The 19066-nt window shown below is 41.0% G+C and overlaps 1 protein-coding gene across 8 annotated transcripts in view; it reads left to right on the forward strand.

Annotated features, from left to right (window-relative positions):
• The window catches only part of GOLM2 (golgi membrane protein 2), a 127857-nt gene that overhangs the window by 73553 nt on the left and 35238 nt on the right, over nucleotides 1-19066 (forward strand). For all 8 annotated transcript variants that reach the window (XM_077939305.1, XM_015142120.3, XM_015142122.3 and 5 more), the window contains exons 7-8: nucleotides 14738-14836; nucleotides 16173-16343. In XM_077939305.1, the coding sequence (XP_077795431.1) occupies nucleotides 14738-14836; nucleotides 16173-16343 (270 nt within the window). The remainder of the gene's footprint in view (nucleotides 1-14737; nucleotides 14837-16172; nucleotides 16344-19066) is intronic.

A 19066-nucleotide genomic window follows, 5' to 3' on the forward strand; every position in this document is an offset into this window, starting at 1 on the left:
TTTGTCCGAACCCATAGAATGTACAATACCAAGAATGAACCCTAATGTAAACTAAGGTACCTTGGGTGATTACAGTGTGCCAGCGTAGGTCCATCAGTTTTAACAAATGTACCACTCTGGTAGGGGATGTTAATAATTGGGGAGGCTATCCATGTATAGCAGGGGATATATGGGATATTTTTCTGTCTTCCTGTCTGTTTTGTTGTGAGCTTAAAACTGCCGTAAGTCTTAAGAAACAATTAAAGAGAGGCCAGGCTCATACCTATAATCCCAGCAGTTTGGGAGGCTAAGGCAGGAAGATCGCTTTAGTCCAGGAGTTTGAGACCAGTCTGGACAACATAATATGAGACAGAAGAAGTACCACAATTAGCCATGCATGGTGGCACACGCCTGTAGTCCCAGCTACTTGAGAGCCTGTGGTGGGAGGATCACTTGAGCCCAGGGGATTGAGGCTGCAATGAACCATGATGGCACCATTTCACTCCAGCCTGGTCAACAGAACGCGAACTCTGTCTCAAAGAAAAAAAATAAAAACTAAAGAGAAGTAATTACAGGGATATATGAGAGGAGGAAAAAAGATAGGAAGATTATATCGTAAGGCCAGGTGCAGTGGCTCACACCTCATTATATCGTAAGGCCAGGTGCCGTAATCCCAACAGTTTGGGATGCCAAGGTGGGAAGATTGCTTGAGGCCAGGAGTTCAAAGTTACAGTGCGTTATAATCATGCTGCCCGTACTCCAGTCTGGGCAACAGAACAAAACAAAAAGGTTATGTTTTAAGGAAACATTGTAGTTAATCATTTATATTTTTGGTAGAGATTATTTTTCTAAAAGCAATCTCAGAGAAAAAAATTAAGTTATAAAAATTTTAAAATCTTAAATTGCCAGTCTTGATATTAAAATTATAATTAAAATTTTTTCTTAGATGTCTTTTAAAACACATTGGCAAACTACCAGGTTGCCATTTGTTTTAATAAATAAAATTTTACTGAAACATAGACATACTCATTTGTTTATATATTGCCTATGGCTGCTTTTCTGCTAGAACAGCAGAATTGAGTAAGGCCCACAAGCCTGAAACACTTACTGTGTGGCCCTTTAAGAAAAAGTTTTCAGGCCGGGTGCGGTGGCTCAAGCCTGTAATCCCAGCACTTTGGGAGGCCGAGGCGGGCGGATCACAAGGTCAGGAGATCGAGACCACGGTGAAACCCCGTCTCTACTAAAAATACAAAAAAAAAATTAGCCGGGCACGGTGGCGGGCGCCTGTAGTCCTAGCTACTCAGGAGGCTGAGGCAGGAGAATGGCGTGAACCCAGGAGGCGGAGCTTGCAGTGAGCCGAGATCGCGCCACTGCACTCCAGCCTGGGCAACAGCGTGAGACTCCGTCTCAAAAAAAAAAAAAAAAAAAAAAGTTTTCAGATCCCTGTTATAAAGGACACAAATTTGAATCCTTCCTGTAGATTAAAATTTCTACTTTATCATTTCTTTCAGCCTGAAGAACTTCCTTTAGCATTCTTGAAGTGCAGGTCTTCTAGCAGTGAATTTTTCAACTTTTGTTTATCTGAAAGTATCTTTATTTTATTCTCATTTTTGAAGGCTATTTTTGCCAGATATAGAAATCTGGGCTGATCGGTTGAGGGCATTCATTCAGCATGTTAAAGATGCAGTTCCAGCTGGGTGTGGTGGCTCATGCCTGTAATCCCAGCACTTTGGGAGGCTGAGGTGGGTGGATCACGAGGTCAAGAGATCCGAGACCATCCTGGCTAACATGGTGAAACCCCGTCTCTACTAAAAATACAAAAATTAGTTGGGCGTGGTGGCACGGCCTGCAGTCCCAGCTACTCGTGAGGCTGGGGCAGCAGAATCGCTTGAACCCAGGAGGCGGAGGTTGCAGTGAGCCAAGACCACGCCACTGCATGCCAGCCTGGCGACAGAGACTCTTTCTCAAAAAAAAAAAAAGATGCAGTTCCAACTGTCTTCTGGCCTCCTTTATTTCTAAGTCAGCCATCTTTCTTTTGTCGTTCTCTTTTATTGTGTTTTTTCTCTAGATGCTTTTAAGATTTTCCCTTTATCTTTAATTTTTATCAGTTTGACTAAGATGTGCCTTTTTTTGTTTTTTGTTTTTTGTGTTTTTTTTTTGTATTTATCCTGCCTTGGATTCTCTGAGGTTCTTAGATTTGTGGGTTGATGTTTTTCACCAAATTTGGGGAAATTTCAGCATTTATTCAGATCAAATATTCAAATTTTAAAATTCTTTTTTTTATCCTTCTAGGATTCAAGTTTCATACATTTTAAAAATTTATTTATTTATTTATTTAAGATGGAGTCTCGCTTTGTCACCCAGGCTAGAGTGCAGTGGCGTGATATTGGCTCATTGCAACCTCTGCCTCCCGGGTTCAGGTGATGCTCCCACCTAAAACTCCCAAGTAGCTGGGATTACAGACATGCACCACCATGCCCAGCTTTTTTTTTTTTTTTTTGTATTTTTAGTAGAGATGGGGTTTCACCACGTTGGCCAGGCTGGTCTTGAACTCCTAACCTCAAGTGATCTGCCTGCCTCGGCCTCCCAAAATGCTGGGATTACAGGTGTGAGCCACCATGCTTGGCTGAGTTACATACATTTCAGACTGCTTGATATTATCCCAAAAGTCATTGAAGTTTTGTTTAGTTTTTTGTAATACCTTTTCTCCTTCAGTTTGTTTAATGTCTTTGATTTATCTTCAAGTTCATTGACCCCTTTTTTCTGTGATGTTTAGTCTGCTGTTAAGCCCATTCAGTATATATTTCATTTTAGATATCGTACTTTCAATTCCAGAATTTCCATTTGGTTCTTTTTTACTTCCCATTTCTTTACCAGATGTTCCCACATTTTCCTTTAAATCCTTGAACATATATATACACACAGACACCTATATATACACATACACACACATTATATATACACATACATGTATACATACATATAAACATATAAACAGTTGTTTATAAGTTCTTGTCTGCTGATTTTCACAAGTGAATCACCTCTCTGTTTCTGTTGATTCCTTTTTTTCTTGGTTATGGGTCATTCTCTGCTTTTTTGTATGTCTAGTAATTTTATTTTATACTTTATGAATATTACATTGAGGAGTTTGTATTTTGTTGTCTTCTTTTAAAGGGTGTTGAATTTTGTTCTGGCAGACAAATTACTGGAGGAGCCTGCATTAGTCAGGGTTCCCTAGAGGGACAGAACTAATAGGATATATATATACACACACACACACACACACACACACACACACACACACACACACACACACACACACCCAGCTACCACACCTGGCCACCTCTGTTATTTCTGTTTAGCTCTCAGCCCTATAGCATTATATATATGTGTGTGTGTGTGTATATATATGTATATATGTACATATACATTCTTTGATTTGTGGGTTAATGTTTTTCACCAAATGATTCCTCCTCAAAAATGCCTCCCCTGACCAAGCTATCTAAAATAGAGCCTCCCACCACTCTCTGTCACATATCCGTTTTAATTTATACACAGCACTCTGACATTTATATTATGTTCTATAACTTTTGTTTATTTATTGTTATCTCCCCAACATAACATTACATTATGAAGAATGTAAGCTTCATAGGACAATAACTTGGTCCATTTTGTTCACTGCTGCATCTCCAGCTGTTTAAAACAGTTCTTAGCAGGGTGCAGTGGCTCACACCTGTAATCCCATCACTTTGGAAGGTGGAGGCAGGTGGATCAAGAGATCAGGAGTTTGAGACCAGCCTGTATGTGTGTGTGTGTGTGTGTGTATGTATGTATATATATGTATGTATACACACACACACACACACACACATATGTATGTAAAGGGGAGTTTATTAAGTATTAATAAAGCCTGGATGACAAAGCGAGACTCCATCTTAAGTAAATAAATAAATTTTAAAAATGTATGTAACTCGAGTCCTAGAAGGATAAAAAAAGATAGAATTTTAAAATTTGAATAATATTTGATCTGAATAAAGGGGAATTTGTTAAGTATTAACTCACACAATCACAAGGTCCCACATTAGGCTGTCTGCAAGCTTGAGGAGCAAGGGGAGCCAGTCCAAGTCTCAAAACTGAAGAATTTGGAGTCTGATGTTTGAGGGCAGGAAGCATCCAACATGAGAGAAAGATGTAGGCTGGTAAGCTAGGCCAGTCTCACCTTATCTTGTTTTTCTGCCCGTTTTATATTCGCTGGCAGTTGATTAGATTGTGCCCATCAGATTAAGGTGCGTCTGCCTTCCCCATCCCACTGACTCAAATGTTAATCTCCTTTGACAACACCCTCACAGACACACCCAGGATCAATACTTAAAGTATCCTTCAGTCCAATCAAGTTGACACTCAATATTAACCATCACAGAGCCTGTTGATTCTGTGAGGCTTGTTTATGCTTTGGTTTTATGCTTCATTAGAGCAAGTTAGTTTTTATTTTGTTTTTAGTCTCAGAGCATGGCCTTTAACTCTAGAGTGTGGCCTAAAAATAATAATAATCATAAGTAATTGGTCTAGTGTAGTGATGTGCTCCTGTAGTCCCAACTACTCAGAAGGCTGAGGTGGGAGGATCATTTGAGCTCAGGAGGTTGAGACTGCGGTGAGCTATGATTGTGCCACAGCACTTCAGCCTGGGCACTAGAACAAGACCCCAACTCTAAGAGCGTGGTCCCTACTCTTAAAACTATGACCTTGTAGCATCTCATCTGAATACCAAAGATGCTTGGTGCTTCATGACCTCTGTTATTTCCTTTATTTTTTATTTTTAATAGGGAAGGGAGGGAGAATTTTAGCCTTTTTTTTTTTTTTTGGTGCAGTGGTGTGATTGTAGCTCACTGAAGCATCTACTTCTTGGGCTCAAGCTCTCCTCCCACCTTTGCCTCTGAGTATCAGGGACTACAAGTATGTGCCACCATGCTCACCTAATTTTTGTAATTTTTAGTAGAGATGAAGTCTCACTATGTTTTACAGGCTGGTCTCAAACTCCTGAGCTCAAGTGATCTCCCACCTTGGCCTCCCAAAGCACTGGGGTTGCAGGGATGAGCTACCACACCCAGCCACCTCTGTTATTTCTGTTCAGCTCTCAGCCCTATAGGAGGAGGTGTCTGTTAGACCCCATGGAGTCTCACCCTGTGCATACACAACCTGAGGCTTGGCCAAAGACCCAAGAGGAAATCCCCATACAGATTTCTGCCCACCGTTTCATCCCCCACAGCTTCCTCCTCTGTAATATCCTTTCCTGCAAATTCTAGCCACCTCAGCAGGCCAACCTCTGATGATCTCTGTCTCCTCTGCTCACAAAGACTGCCTATTCATATATATCCCTTCTTTTAAGGACCGTGGTCTTGTGCCGATGGTTGTACAGTGCTTACAAACAGCTGCCTCATGTATTTTGCCTGCCTTTATAACTGTTTAGGGTAGAGTAAACCCAGTACTGGTTAGTATATCATTGCTAGCAGTGAAGGTTGATGTTGTCCTTTTTAAATTAAATAAATCGATCTCTAAGTTTAAAGAAAACTCATTACTCACAGACCATGTCTCAGGAGCCATGTGAGAACATAATTTTAAATAGTACATGTAGACATTTACCTATATTTCATGGAGGGCTGAGATAATCCCACTAACCAGTATTTGAGCAAATTTCAAGTGTGTTGTATCTGTTCATACACACAGAGCAAAGAAACAGTGTTATATCATTGTTTTGTGTTTAATGTTTGTGCTTCAGAATGATTAATATTACTTCATCTCTTTCTAGGAGTTTTTAATGGTCAATTGCTGATCTGAGTTTCAGTAACTTTCCAAAACATTACTATAAGTAAATATTCATCAGGACTCTGACGTGCAAGTCAACTGTATAATCAGGAGGCTCAGTAAATTGATCACAGCCAGTCCATAAATTGATTAGTTTTACATGTAAATTGTAAAGCTATCAGATTGTTTTCTCAATCTAAATCTTAGATTCTTTTTCATTCTAAGGATAAATACGTTACTTTGACAACTCAAAATAGTCCAGTATGTATTGATCACCAACTATTTGCTAGGCTTGTCTCATAATCCAGAGGAAAATATTCTCACTTAGTCCCCACATTGATCATGCAGGGTAAATGGCATCATCTGTATTTTATAGATGAAGGTTGAGGCTTAGAAAAATTAGGAACTAATCCAAAGTCATATAGTTAATAAATTACAGAGCCATGATTTGACTCTCTAAAAGAGAAAATCTGGTCTAACTCCAAAGCTCATGTTTTTTATTCTTTTGGCTGTGCAATAGAACCACCTTTGGAGCTCTCAGTAAGTACAGAAACCCATGCCCCATTCCCATATTCAGTATGTCTGTGGTAGTATCTGTAATATTAGAATGCAGCCAGAGTTGAGGACCACTGCTTATCAGTGCCATACTCCTTCTCTGTTGTCATAGGCACTGGATCATGAAGTCCTGTTAGTCAGGAAATTGGAAGTCTAAACAGTTTTGAGATTGTAGCCCTGTTGTTAGAGTAGGAAAATGGGAGGAAAAGGCAGGATCAGTTCTTTTTTGCCTCTGAGAGTAGAGGCTGCATCTGAAACCTAGTAGAGAAGTAGAGGACGATTAATCCTAAACCACCTGTCATCTTTGTAAGCATCTTACCAGTTTCTTTAGAAATGTTTACTCTGAATTTTTAAGTCAAGTGAGAGGTGAGAGGTATGTCTTACCTCTACTGTCATGAGCTTTTTGTTTCCTCACCTGTGAAAAGGGATATCTATCTAATACAGAGGTAAAGGTGACATGAGACTAGTGCCTGGTTATTGCCTCTTTAGGAGCTACCAGATATAGTCCCAGCCCCCAATTACCTCTGCCACCTAGCCACCTATTCCTAACATTTTTACTGTTGTGTCTCTAATATGGCCCCTTCTTTCCTCTCCCTCATTTCTAACACTTTTCCTCACTCCTTAGCTTTTCCTCAAATATGCTGCACATGCTCCTGTCTCAAGGTCTTTGTACTTGCTAGTCTTTGTTAGAATGTTCTTCCTCCAAGTTTCATTCATATCTCTGCTCAGATGATTCCTCCTCAAAAATGCCTCCCCTGACCAAACTATCTAAAATAGAGCCTCCCACCACTCTCTATCATATCTCCCTGTTTTAATTTATACACAGTACTCTGACATTTATATTATGTTCTATAACTTTTGTTTATTTATTGTTATCTCCCCAACAAGAATGTAAGCTTCACAGGACAATAACTTGGTCTATTTTGTTCACTGCTGAATCTCCAGCTGTTTAAAACAGTTCTTGGCAGGGCGCAGTGGCTCACGCCTTTAATCCCACTTTGGAAGGCGGAGGCAGGCGGATCAAGAGATCAGGAGTTTGAGACCAGCCTGGCCAACATGGTGAAACCCTGTCTGTACTAAAAATACAAAAATTAGCCGGGCGTGGTGGCGGGCGCCTGTAATCCCAGCTTTTCAGGAGGCTGAGGCAGGATAATTGCTTGAACCCAGGAGGTGGAGGTTGCAGTGAGCTGAGATCGTGCCACTGCACTCCAGCCTGGCTGACAGAGTAAGACTCCATCTTGGAAAAAATGAAACAAAACAAAAAAACAGATCTTGGCATATAGTAGATACTTAATAAATATTGTCCAATTGGCCGGGTGCAGTGGCTCACACCTTGGGAGGCTAAGATGGGCGAATCACTTGAGATCAGGAATTCGAGACCAGCCTGGCCAACATGGTGAAACCCTGTTTATACTAAAAATGCAAAAATTAGCTGGGCATGGTGGTGCACGCCTATAATCCCAGCTACTTGGGAGGCTGAGGCACAAGAATTGCTTGAACCTTGGCCGGGCGCGGTGGCTCACGCCTGTAATCCCAGCACTTTGGGAGGCCGAGGCGGGCGGATCACAAGGTCAGGAGATCGAGACCACCGTGAAAACCCGTCTCTACTAAAAATACAAAAAATTAGCCGGGCGCGGTTGTGGGCGCCTGTAGTCCCAGCTACTCGGGAGGCTGAGGCAGGAGAATGGCGTGAACCCGGGAGGCGGAGCTTGCAGTGAGCCGAGATCGCGCCACTGCACTCCAGCCTGGGCGACAGAGCGAGACTCTGTCTCAAAAAAAAAAAAAAAAAAAAAAAAAAAGAATTGCTTGAACCTGGGAGGCAGAGGTTGCAGGAAGCTGAGATCACGTCACTTAATTCCAGCTTAGGCAACAGAGCAAGACTCAGTCTCAAAAATAAAAAATAAATAAATACTGTCAAATGATTAAATTTCTACACTGACAACTCTCCTTTATAAATAATACAAAAATCAGTGATAAGATAAAAACTGTGTGCTCTAATGGCTTTGGTGGCCTGTATTTTCTCTTTGTGGTAAATATATTTTATTATTTTATCTTTGATACTTTTCCTTAAGAATGGCTTTATCAATGATATATGTTTTAGCAGCTATATTAGTCGGATCTTGCATTGCTATAAAGAACTACCTGAGGCCAGGCACGATGGTTCACGCCTGTAATCCCAGCACTTTGCGAGGCCAAGGTGGGAGGATCACTTGAGCTCAAGAGTTCAAGACCAGCCTGGGCAATATAGTGAGACCCCATCTTTATTTTTGTTTTAAATGTTTAAAAGAAAAAAATAATAATTACCAGAGACTGGGTAATCTATAAAGAAAGAGGTTTAATCAGCTCATGGTTCTGTGGGCTGTACAGGCATCTGCTTCTGAGGAGGCCCCAGGACACTTGCAATCATGGCAGAAGGCGAAGGGGAAGCAAGCACATCTTCACATGGCCAGAGAAGGGGAAGAAAGCAAAGGGGAAGGTGCCACACACTTTTAAACAACTAGATCTTGTGAGAACTCTGTTACGAGACAGCACTATGGGGATGGTGCTAAACCATTAGAAACCACCTCCATGATCCAGTCACCTCTCACCAGGCTCCACCTCTGACACTGGGGATTACAATTCAGCATGAGATTAGGGTGGGGACACAGAGCCAAAGCATATCAGCAGCCTAGCTATTAATGGTATTTTCTGATAGCAGCATGATATTCCCTGTTGACTTGTATATTTTTCCCCTGGCTCTCTGGTCTTCAATGAAGAGGACCAGGTTAAAATATAAAGAGAGCTGCTTTATTTATTTATTTATTTTTGAGATGGAGTCTCACTCCATTGCCCAGGCTGGAGTGCAGTGGTGTTATCTTGGCTCACTGCTACCTCCGCCTCCTGGGTTCAAGCGATTCTCCTGCCTCAGTCTCCCGAATAGCTGGGATTACAGGCACATGCCACCACACCCAGCTAATTTTTGTATTGTTAGTGGAGATGGGGTTTCGCCATGTTCGCCAGGCTGGTTTCAAACTCCTGACCTCGTGATCTGCCCACCTCGGCCTCCCAAAGTGCTGAGATTACATGCGTGAGCCACTCTGCCTGGCCGAGAGCTGCTTTAATGTCATAAATCATTGTCATGATATTGTTTGCGGTCTATTCTGCATCTAATTTTCCCCGTGCTTTCATTGTTTTCAAGCTCACATTTGTTACAGGTTTTTTCTTAATTTGTTTGAGAAGTATTCTTTTTTTTTTTTTTTTTTTTTTGAGACAGAGTCTTGCTCTGTCGCCCAGGCTGGGGTGCAGTGGCCGGATCTCAGCTCACTGCAAGCTCCGCCTCCCGGGTTTAGACCATTCTCCTGCCTCAGCCTCCCGAGTAGCTGGGACTACAGGCGCCCGCCACCTCGCCCGGCTAGTTTTTTGTATTTTTTAGTAGAGACGGGGTTTCACCGTGTTAGCCAGGATGGTCTCGATCTCCTGACCTCGTGATCCGCCCGTCTCGGCCTCCCAAAGTGCTGGGATTACAGGCTTGAGCCACCGCGCCCGGCCCAGAGAAGTATTCTTAATTTGTTTGACTTAGTACTTTCTTTTTTTTTTTTTTTTTGAGACGGAGTCTCGCTCTGTCGCCCAGGCTGGAGTGCAGTGGCGCGATCTCGGCTCACTGCAAGCTCCGCCTCCCGGGTTCACGCCATTCTCCTGCCTCAGCCTCCCGAGTAGCTGGGACTACAGGCGCCCACAACCGCGCCCGGCTAATTTTTTTTGTATTTTTAGTAGAGACGGGGTTTCACCGTGGTCCTGACCTTGTGATCCGCCCGCCTCGGCCTCCCAAAGCGCTGGGATTACAGGCGTGAGCCACCGCGCCCGGCCTGACTTAGTACTTTCTTATCTGAAGATTTATAGGCTGGGCACAGTGGCTCATGCCTATAATCCCAGCACTTTGGGAGGCCAGGGCAGGAAGATGGCTGGAGCTTGGGAGTTCAAGACCAGCCTGGACAACATAGTGAGACCTCGTCTCTACAAAAAAAAATTTTTTTTAATTAGCCAGGTGTAGTGTTGCATGCTTGTGGTCCCAGCTAGTCAGGAGGTTGAGGTGGGAGGACTGCTTGAGCCCGGGAGGTCAGAGCTCCAGTCAGCTGTGATCACACTGATGCATTCCAGCCTGAGTAACAGAGCAAGACTTCTCAAAAAAAAAAAGAATGTTCATCATAAATTGTTGATAATGATAAATTGAAGACCATGGAAATCTTATAGGGAGGGTTCATTAAATTTGTTACATCCCTAAAAATGTAATATGTAGCCACTAAAAAGGATGATGTTGAGCTGTATTTATTGGCATACAAAGATATCTGTGTTGGGCCAGGTGCGGTGGCTCACACCTGTAATTCCAACACTTTGGGAGGCCGAGGCGGGTGGATCACGAGGTCAGTAAATTGAGACCATCCTGGCTAACATGGTGAAACCCTGTCTCTACTAAAAATACAAAAAATTAGCTGGGTGTGGTGGCGGGTGCCTGTAGTCCCAGCTACTCGGGAGGCTGAGGCAGGAGAATGGCGTGAACCCAGGATGCAGAGCTTGCAGTGAGCCGAGATCGTGCCACTGCACTCCAGCCTGCACTCCAACAGATTTGAGACTCTGTCTCAAAAAAAAAAAAAAAAAGAAAAAGAAAAAGATATCTATGTAGTTTTTTGTTTTTAAGACAGTGTTTCCCTCTGTCACCCAGACTGGAGTGCAGTAGTGGCTCACTGCAGCCCTAAATTATCCTCCCATCTCAGCCTCCTGAGTAGCTGGATTACAGATGTGTGCCACCCCACCTGGCTAATTGTTTTTACTTTTAGTAGAGACAAAGTCTTGCTAGGTACCCCTAGGTTCAAATGATCTTCCTGCCTTGGCCTCCCAAAATATTGAGATTACAGACATGAGACACTGCACCCAATCTGTATCTGTGATTTTTTAAACTAAAAAGAAAACAGGTTACAAGAAAGCAAGTATAACATAATCTCATTTTTGTGAAGGAAAAAAATAGATACTTGTATGTGTATGCACAAGTATCTCCTACACAAAATTGGAGGGTAAGGTTAGCACTCTTAATTGTCTCCAAGTCAGGTAGCATTTTTCTAGATCATTTGTTTCAGTACCACTAACTATAATAATTACTTCTTTTTTTAATTTTTAATTTTTTAGGTATATAGTAGGTGTTTATATTTATGGGGCTTATAACGATTACTTCTGGCCTCTGGGCCTCTAACCATTCTCTCCTAGATATAAATAAATATCTTTCCCCTTAGTTCAACAAAAACAAGGCTGGAATTTTCTAAAAGGAATTTTTCAAGAAAACAAAAAAGGAAAGTAAACAAAAGGCAAAGTAAAAAGCATAGAAATCAAAGTGTTTACAGGATACACATTGCTTTTTCCTATGTTAGTAAAACTCTATCCACCAACTAGTTAAGTTGTTATAGTTTATGGGGCTCTAAAGTTTTTGGGAGCTGGGCGTGATGGCTCATATCTATAATCCCAGCAGTTCGGGAGGCCAAGGTGGGAGAATTGTTTGAGGCCAGGAGTTTGAGACCATTGTGGACCACATAGTAAGACCTTGCCTCTACAAAAAATAAAATATTAGCCAAGTGTGGTAGTACAAGCCTGTGTTCCCAGCTACTTGGGAGGCTCAGGTGGGAGGATCACTTGAGCCCAGGAAGTTGAAGTTGCAGTGAGCGATGATTGTGCCATTGCCTTCCAGCTTGGGCAACAGAGCACAACCCTGTCTCAGAAAATAAAAAATAAAAATAATCCTTGTGGCTCTGCAACCCAGGCTGGAGTGCAGTGCCACGACCTCGGCTTATTGCAACCTCCACCTCCCAGGTTCCAACAATTCTGCTGCCTCAGCCCCCCAGGTAGCTGGGACTACAGGCATGTGCCACCACACCGGGCTAAATTTTTTGTATTTTTAGTAGAGATGGGGTTTTGCTATTTTGGCCAGGCTAGTCTGGAACTTCTGGCCACAAGTGACTCACATGCCTTGGTCTTTCAAAGTGCTGGAATTACAGGCGTAAACCACCTTTCCTGGCCCCTTGTGGCAATTTTTTACCCAGATATCTCTAGCCAAAACTATAACATTGACAGTTTTGATTCAGCACTATCATTTGGTAGTATTGTAGAGAAAAATGGAATGACATGGAAAATATGTATGAAATACAAATAAAAAGATTATAAGATAGTATATATGATATGATATCCTAATTTTAAGGTATACAGTATAATATACAGAAATTTTTTTAAAAACTCACCGGAGAGATACTCTCCAGATGATAATAGTGGTTATCTTTAAGTGGTAGTACTGCAGTTAAATTTTAATTTCTTTATGCTTTTCTATTTTTCCAAGTTTTCTATAGGAACGCATTATTAAAAAGTGTGTGTGTGTGTGTGTGTGTGTGTGTGTGTGTGTATATATTTTATTTTATTTATTTTTTATTTTTTGAGATGGAGTCTTGCTGTCACCCAGGCTGGAGTACAATGGCACGATCTCGGCTCACTGCAAGCTCTGCATCCCAGGTTCACGCCTTTCTCCTGCCTCAGCCTCCTGAGTAGCTGGGACTACAGGCGCCCACCATTATGCCCGGCTAATTTTTTTTTTTTTTTTTGTATTTTTAGTAGAGACGAGGTTTCATGGCGTTAGCCAGGATGGTCTCTTAATTCCTGGCCTCGTTATCCGCCTGCCTTGGCCTCCCAAAGTACCCGGATTACAGGGTGAGCCACCGCGCCCAGCCTTTTTTTTTTTTTTTTTTTTGAGACAGAGTTTCTCTCTTATCTCCTAGGCGGGAGTGCAGTGGCATGATCTCAGCTCACTGCAACCTTCACCTCCCAGGTTCAAGCGATTCTTCTGTCTCAGCCTCCTAAGTAGCTGGGATTACAGACATGGACCACCACCCCGGCTAATTTTTTGTATTTTTAGTAGAGAAGGGGTTTCACCTTGTTGGCCAAGCTGGGTGACAGAGCAAGACTTTGTCTCAAAAATAAATAAATAAATAAAAGAAAAGAAAATCTGAGCAACTAAGAATAACATATTCTTAATGCCTTACCTAACTTGTGTCAATTTTTTTTTTTTTTTTTTTTTTTTTGAGACGGAGTCTCGCTCTGTCGCCCAGGCTGGAGTGCAGTGGCCGCATCTCAGCTCACTGCAAGCTCCGCTTCCCGGGTCTACGCCATTCTCCTGCCTCAGCCTCCCGAGTAGCTGGGACTACAGGCGCCCGCCACCTCGCCCGGCTATTTTTTTGTATTTTTTAGTAGAGACGGGGTTTCACCATATTAGCCAGGCTGGTCTCGATCTCCTGACCTTGTGATCCGCCCGTCTCGGCCTCCCAAAGTGCTGGGATTACAGGCTTGAGCCACCGCGCCCGGCCACTTGTGTCAATTTTTATTTGTACTATGCATATAAAGAGGTCTCACTGTTGAAGATCACTGTATCTGAAGAGATTCATTTTATTTATTTATTTATTTATTTATTTATTTATTTATTTATTCGAGATGAAGTCTCACTCTGTCACCCAGGTTGCAATGCAGTGGCGTGATCTCAGCTCACTGCAACTTCTGCCTCCCAGGTTCAAGCGATTCTCCTGTCTCAACCTCCTAAGTAGCTGGAATTATAGATGTGCACCACCACGCTCGGCTAATTTTTTGTATTTCAGTAGAGATGGGGTTTCACCTTGTTGACCAAGCTGGTCTTGAACTCCTGACCTTGTGATCTGCCCACCTCGGCTTCCCAAAGTGCTGGGATTACAGGCGTGAGCCACCGCGCCCAGTCCATTTTATTAATTCATCAAATCTTTGTTGAACTTCTCTTACATGCTAGGCACTATTCTAGGTGTTGGGGATATAGTGGTGAAGAAGACAGAGTTTGTACTGTTACGGAGCTTATATTCTGGTCAGATTTATTGGTCAAAAAAATCTGTGATGGGGCTGGGCGCGGTGGCTCACGCCTGTAGTGCCAGCACTTTGGGAGGCTGAGTGGGGCAGATCACCTGAGATCTGGAGTTCGAGACCAGCCTGGCCAACATGGTGAAACCCCATCTCTACTGAAATACAAAACTTACCTGGGTGTGGTGGCGAGTGCCTGTAATCCTAGCAACCCCAGAGGCTGAGGCAGGGAGAATCGCTGGAACACAGGAGGCAGAGGTTGCAGTGAGCTGAGATCGTGCTGTTGCACTCTAGCCTGGGAGACAGAGCGAGACTGTCCTGAAACAAACAAACAAAAAAGGATGGTAGAGTGTATCAATTAGTAACTATAAATAAATTAGCATATCAATTATATGGATTACAAAATTAGAATAAACATCATAAAATTAGTGCAATGTAAATTGATTCACAGTGGGTTTTTTTTTTTAGAAATCATAGTATCAATGGGAATAATATGGATTTTTTTTTCTTGTAGCTTTAAGGAAGCCTCCTATTTCAGTTTCTCAATATGAAAGTCATCAAGCAATCTCCCATCTTCCAACTGGACAACCTCTCTCCCCAAATATGCCTCTAGGTATGAAGTCTTATTCTTATAATTCCATTTGAAACCAACTTACTAGTCATGTACAGTTATGTAGTGTATAAAATATATCACTTAGCAGTATAGTGAAATAGCATTTATTATTTGAGGTAATGTTATATATTTTTTAAGACTAGTGAAAGCTCAGAGAGAAATAGTCATCTCAAACTTCACTTTATCTGGTGGATTGTTACAGTCTTTTTCTTAAGAACAGAAGAATTATTTATTATGCCACTCTGAGCTACATTCCCTTTCCTCTCTGCCTGCTATACAGGTTTAGTTTCTTCAAAATGTGTTCAAATTTATCTCATAGAGGCCTTCTATAAATTACAGTGCACACCTATATTAAAGTCTTTACTTCGTACTTATGAATGTATTTATTTTCTGAACACTCATTCCATTGTATAGAAATATTTCCCTAAAATGAGAGTAGATACGACTGAAGAGACCTGCTTAAGGGAGATGATGGAAAGGAAAAATGTCAGAGTGGCATAGGATGTTTTGAATCCAAAATTAAAGTCATTGATGAGGATAAAAAGGGAGGTGAGGGAAAGAGAGGGGGTATCCAGTAGATAATGCTAAGAAAGAATCAATAGTCAGGGCCGGGCGCGGTGGCTCAAGCCTGTAATCCCAGCACGTTGGGAGACCGAGACGGGCGGATCACGAGGTCAGGAGATCGAGACCATCCTGGCTAACCCGGTGAAACCCTGTCTCTACTAAAAAATACAAAAAACTACCTGGGCGAGGTGGCGGGCACCTGTAGTCCCAGCTACTCCGGAGGCTGAGGCAGGCGAATGGCGTAAACCCGGGAGGCGGAGCTTGCAGTGAGCTGAGATCCGGCCCCTGCACTCCAGCCTGGGCGACAGAGCGAGACTCCGTCTCAAAAAAAAAAAAAAAGAAAGAATCAAAGTCAACACTTGTGAGTCACTGTATAAATGAAGATGACTTAGAGAGTAGAAATTTTAAAAGGCTTACTGGATTTTGGAGATTTCTGATAGTAATATGGAATTTGGAGGGAGGAAAAGATATGGGTATCATTGCTATATTAATCTATGGATTTCTACTGTGTATCTTTTTGGTGAGTAAGTTTGTAGCCATTAGTAGAGATACTCGCCTGGGAATGGTCAGTAAACTTCCCACAGCTAAAATCACATTGGTTATAAGATTTGATTAAAGAAATGAGAATAAACCTTTAAAAAAAAAAAAGCTTTGTGACTACCCAATGTTAAACAATAGTCTGTCTTAGCTTTGTAAAGCAGATCTTGTGAAATTCATCTTTAAAAGATTAAATTAAATTATATTCTTTTAATTTGATGTTTTTATGCTACAGATTCACGTGTAAACCACAATGGAAACCCCGGTACTTCAAAACAGAATCCTTCCAGTCCTCTTCAGCACTTAATTCCAGGCTCAAACTTGGACAGTGAACCCAGAATTCAAACAGATATACTAAAGCAGGCCACCAAGGATAGAGTCAGTGATTTCCATAAATTGAAGCAAAGTAAGAATCAATTGATGAATATTATGCTAAAAATATTTATTTAAATGTAATATGAATTAAAGTCTTCATTATTCTGCTCTCTAATAAATGTATGGTGAAGTTATATATATTTAAAGAGAAGGTATGAAAGTGTCAAAATTTAAAGGAAATGTAGGTTTTAAATGGATGGATATTTTTTTTTTTTTTTTTAATTTTTTTATTTTTTGAGACGGAGTCTCGCTCTGTAGCCCAGGCTAGAGTGCAGTGGCCGGATCTCAGCTCACTGCAAGCTCCGCCTCCCGGGTTCACGCCATTCTCCGGCCTCAGCCTCCCAAGTAGCTGGGACTACAGGCACCCGCCACCTCGCCCGGCTAGTTTTTTGTATTTTTTAGTAGAGACGGGGTTTCACCGGGTTAGCCAGGATGGTCTCGATCTCCTGATCTTGTGATCCGCCCGTCTCGGCCTCCCAAAGTGCTGGGATTACAGGCTTGAGCCACCGCGCCCGGCCGGATGGATATTATTTTAAAGAAAACTTTAAAAAGGTTCTCATGTTCTCCATTGTTAAATAATAAATTTCAGGTGAGTTGACATTTTTTAAAAATGCGATTAGTTCTTATGAATATAAACTTTTTTGGAGAAATGAGAAAAGATATATTTTGATAGACTAACAAATGAAAACTTTAATTAGGGAGGAGAGAAGATAAATAGTTTTGAAAAATGGAACATTCTGGGAGAAACATACACTCTGGGGAGATTGCCTTAGTGGATTGCTCAATACTGCTTCCTCCTCCATTCCCTTCAATTGCATTTTCCTCATTTAGATGTTAGAAGTGTAAGAAAAAATTCTGGTAGTGGAATTTAAGGCGGGAGAGTGTCCCTTAGATCAGCTTCCTTAAACTGTGCTTTTCACTGGTTCTGCTTTTCATGGCATCTTCTTACCTTCTATTCTGAATAGACAGAATCTCTAAAAGCTTCATTTTGTCTTTGGTTTATTTATTTATTTTTAATTTTTACCAGTCACCAGGAGTAAGATCACGTCTTTGGTTTTTATGATGGCTTCTGTCTATGGAAGCAACTGTGCAGAGCACTGGTTAGGCAGTTCTTTGTACAAAGATTGCTTGTAAGCTAATAATTGAACAATGTTATATTTGTGAATTTATTCAAGGTATTTTATTTTATTTCTTTATTTTTATTTATTTATTTTTAGAGACAGGGTCTTGCTTTGTTGCCCAGGCTGGTCTTGAACTCCTGGGCTGAAGTGATCCTCCTGCCGTAGCCTCACAAAGTGTTGGGATTACAGGCATGACCCACGTGCCTGGCCTATTCAAGGTATTTTTGTTGGTCTTGTAACAGTTATTTAAATTTATTCATATATATGAATGTATAGTTTGCATGAATTGAATTGGCTTTCCTTTCTTTTTTCTTTTTCTCTGATTTCTTTAAATAGGAAATTCCTTGATATTTTAAAGCGTATCTGTGTATCTTGACCAAAGTATTGTGTGAAAAACATTTTTATTACAAAGATTTAGCTAACATTTTAAATATAATGAAAAAATATTTCCAACCCAAAAAATTGGGTTGTGGGATTGGCCTGAAAACACATCTCAACAAGAAGGGGTGTACAGTAAGAGCATAACAAATAAAATATCTTAATTTGATCACTTAAGATTTTCTTCTTTAAAATTTTTTTTGAGATGGAGTCTCGCTCTGTCACCCAGGCAGGAGTGCAGTGACAGGCAGGAGTGCAGTGGTGCAGTCTCAGCTCACTGCAACCTCTGCCTCCCAGGTTCAAGCGATTCTTCTGCCTCATCTTCCTGAGCAGGTGGGATTACAGGTCCATGCCACCATGCCTGGCTAATTTTTGTATTTTTAGTAGAGATGGGGTTTCACCATGTTGGCCAGGCTAGTCTCGATTTTCTGACCTCAGGTGATCCACCTGCCTCAGCCTCCCAAAGTGCTGGGATTACAGTCATGAGCTACTGCACCTGGCCAAGATTTTCTTCTAAACTTATATTTATTCTATACATTTTTAAAATTGTTGCCTTACCTGTATATATATTTTTAACTGATGTTTGAGTAAAGAAGGTGATTGGAAATAATTGCTAGGAAATTATTACTCTCTACAGTTATTTTGAAAAGAGCCTAGGTATGGTGGTACACGACTGTAGTCCCAGCTACTTGGGAGGCTGAGGCAGGAGAATCGCTTGAACCCGAGAGGCGAAGTTTGCCATGAGCCGAGATCATGCCACTGCACTCCAGCCTTGGCGACTGAGCGAGACTCCATCCAAAAAAAAAAAGAAATAAAAGAGCCTATTGAGTTTTAAATCCTCACTCCAAATTATTTTCCATGTATCATTAATGTATATAGAGAGTTGAAATCAGTGCATGCACAATTTTGTGATTTACTTTGACATTATTTCTTATATTCCTTTTTACCTAATTTAAATTTTTATTTATATATACACACACATATATTATGTATCTATTATATACATATATACATTATATACATATAATGTATTTTATTATATATTATATGTTATATTATATATATTATATATTAATATAGATATTATAATATATAATTATCTAATATATAATATATACATATGATATATACATAATGTATACATGTATATACATACATACATTATATACATATATTCTGTTGTGCTTAGGCAATAATAATAGTTTACTTAGGTCTCCTCTGTTATTGTTTAGATCATGTTGTATTTTCTCATTGT

The sequence above is a fragment of the Macaca mulatta genome, chromosome 7, assembly GCF_049350105.2.
Source record: "Macaca mulatta isolate MMU2019108-1 chromosome 7, T2T-MMU8v2.0, whole genome shotgun sequence".
NCBI lineage: Eukaryota > Metazoa > Chordata > Mammalia > Primates > Cercopithecidae > Macaca > Macaca mulatta.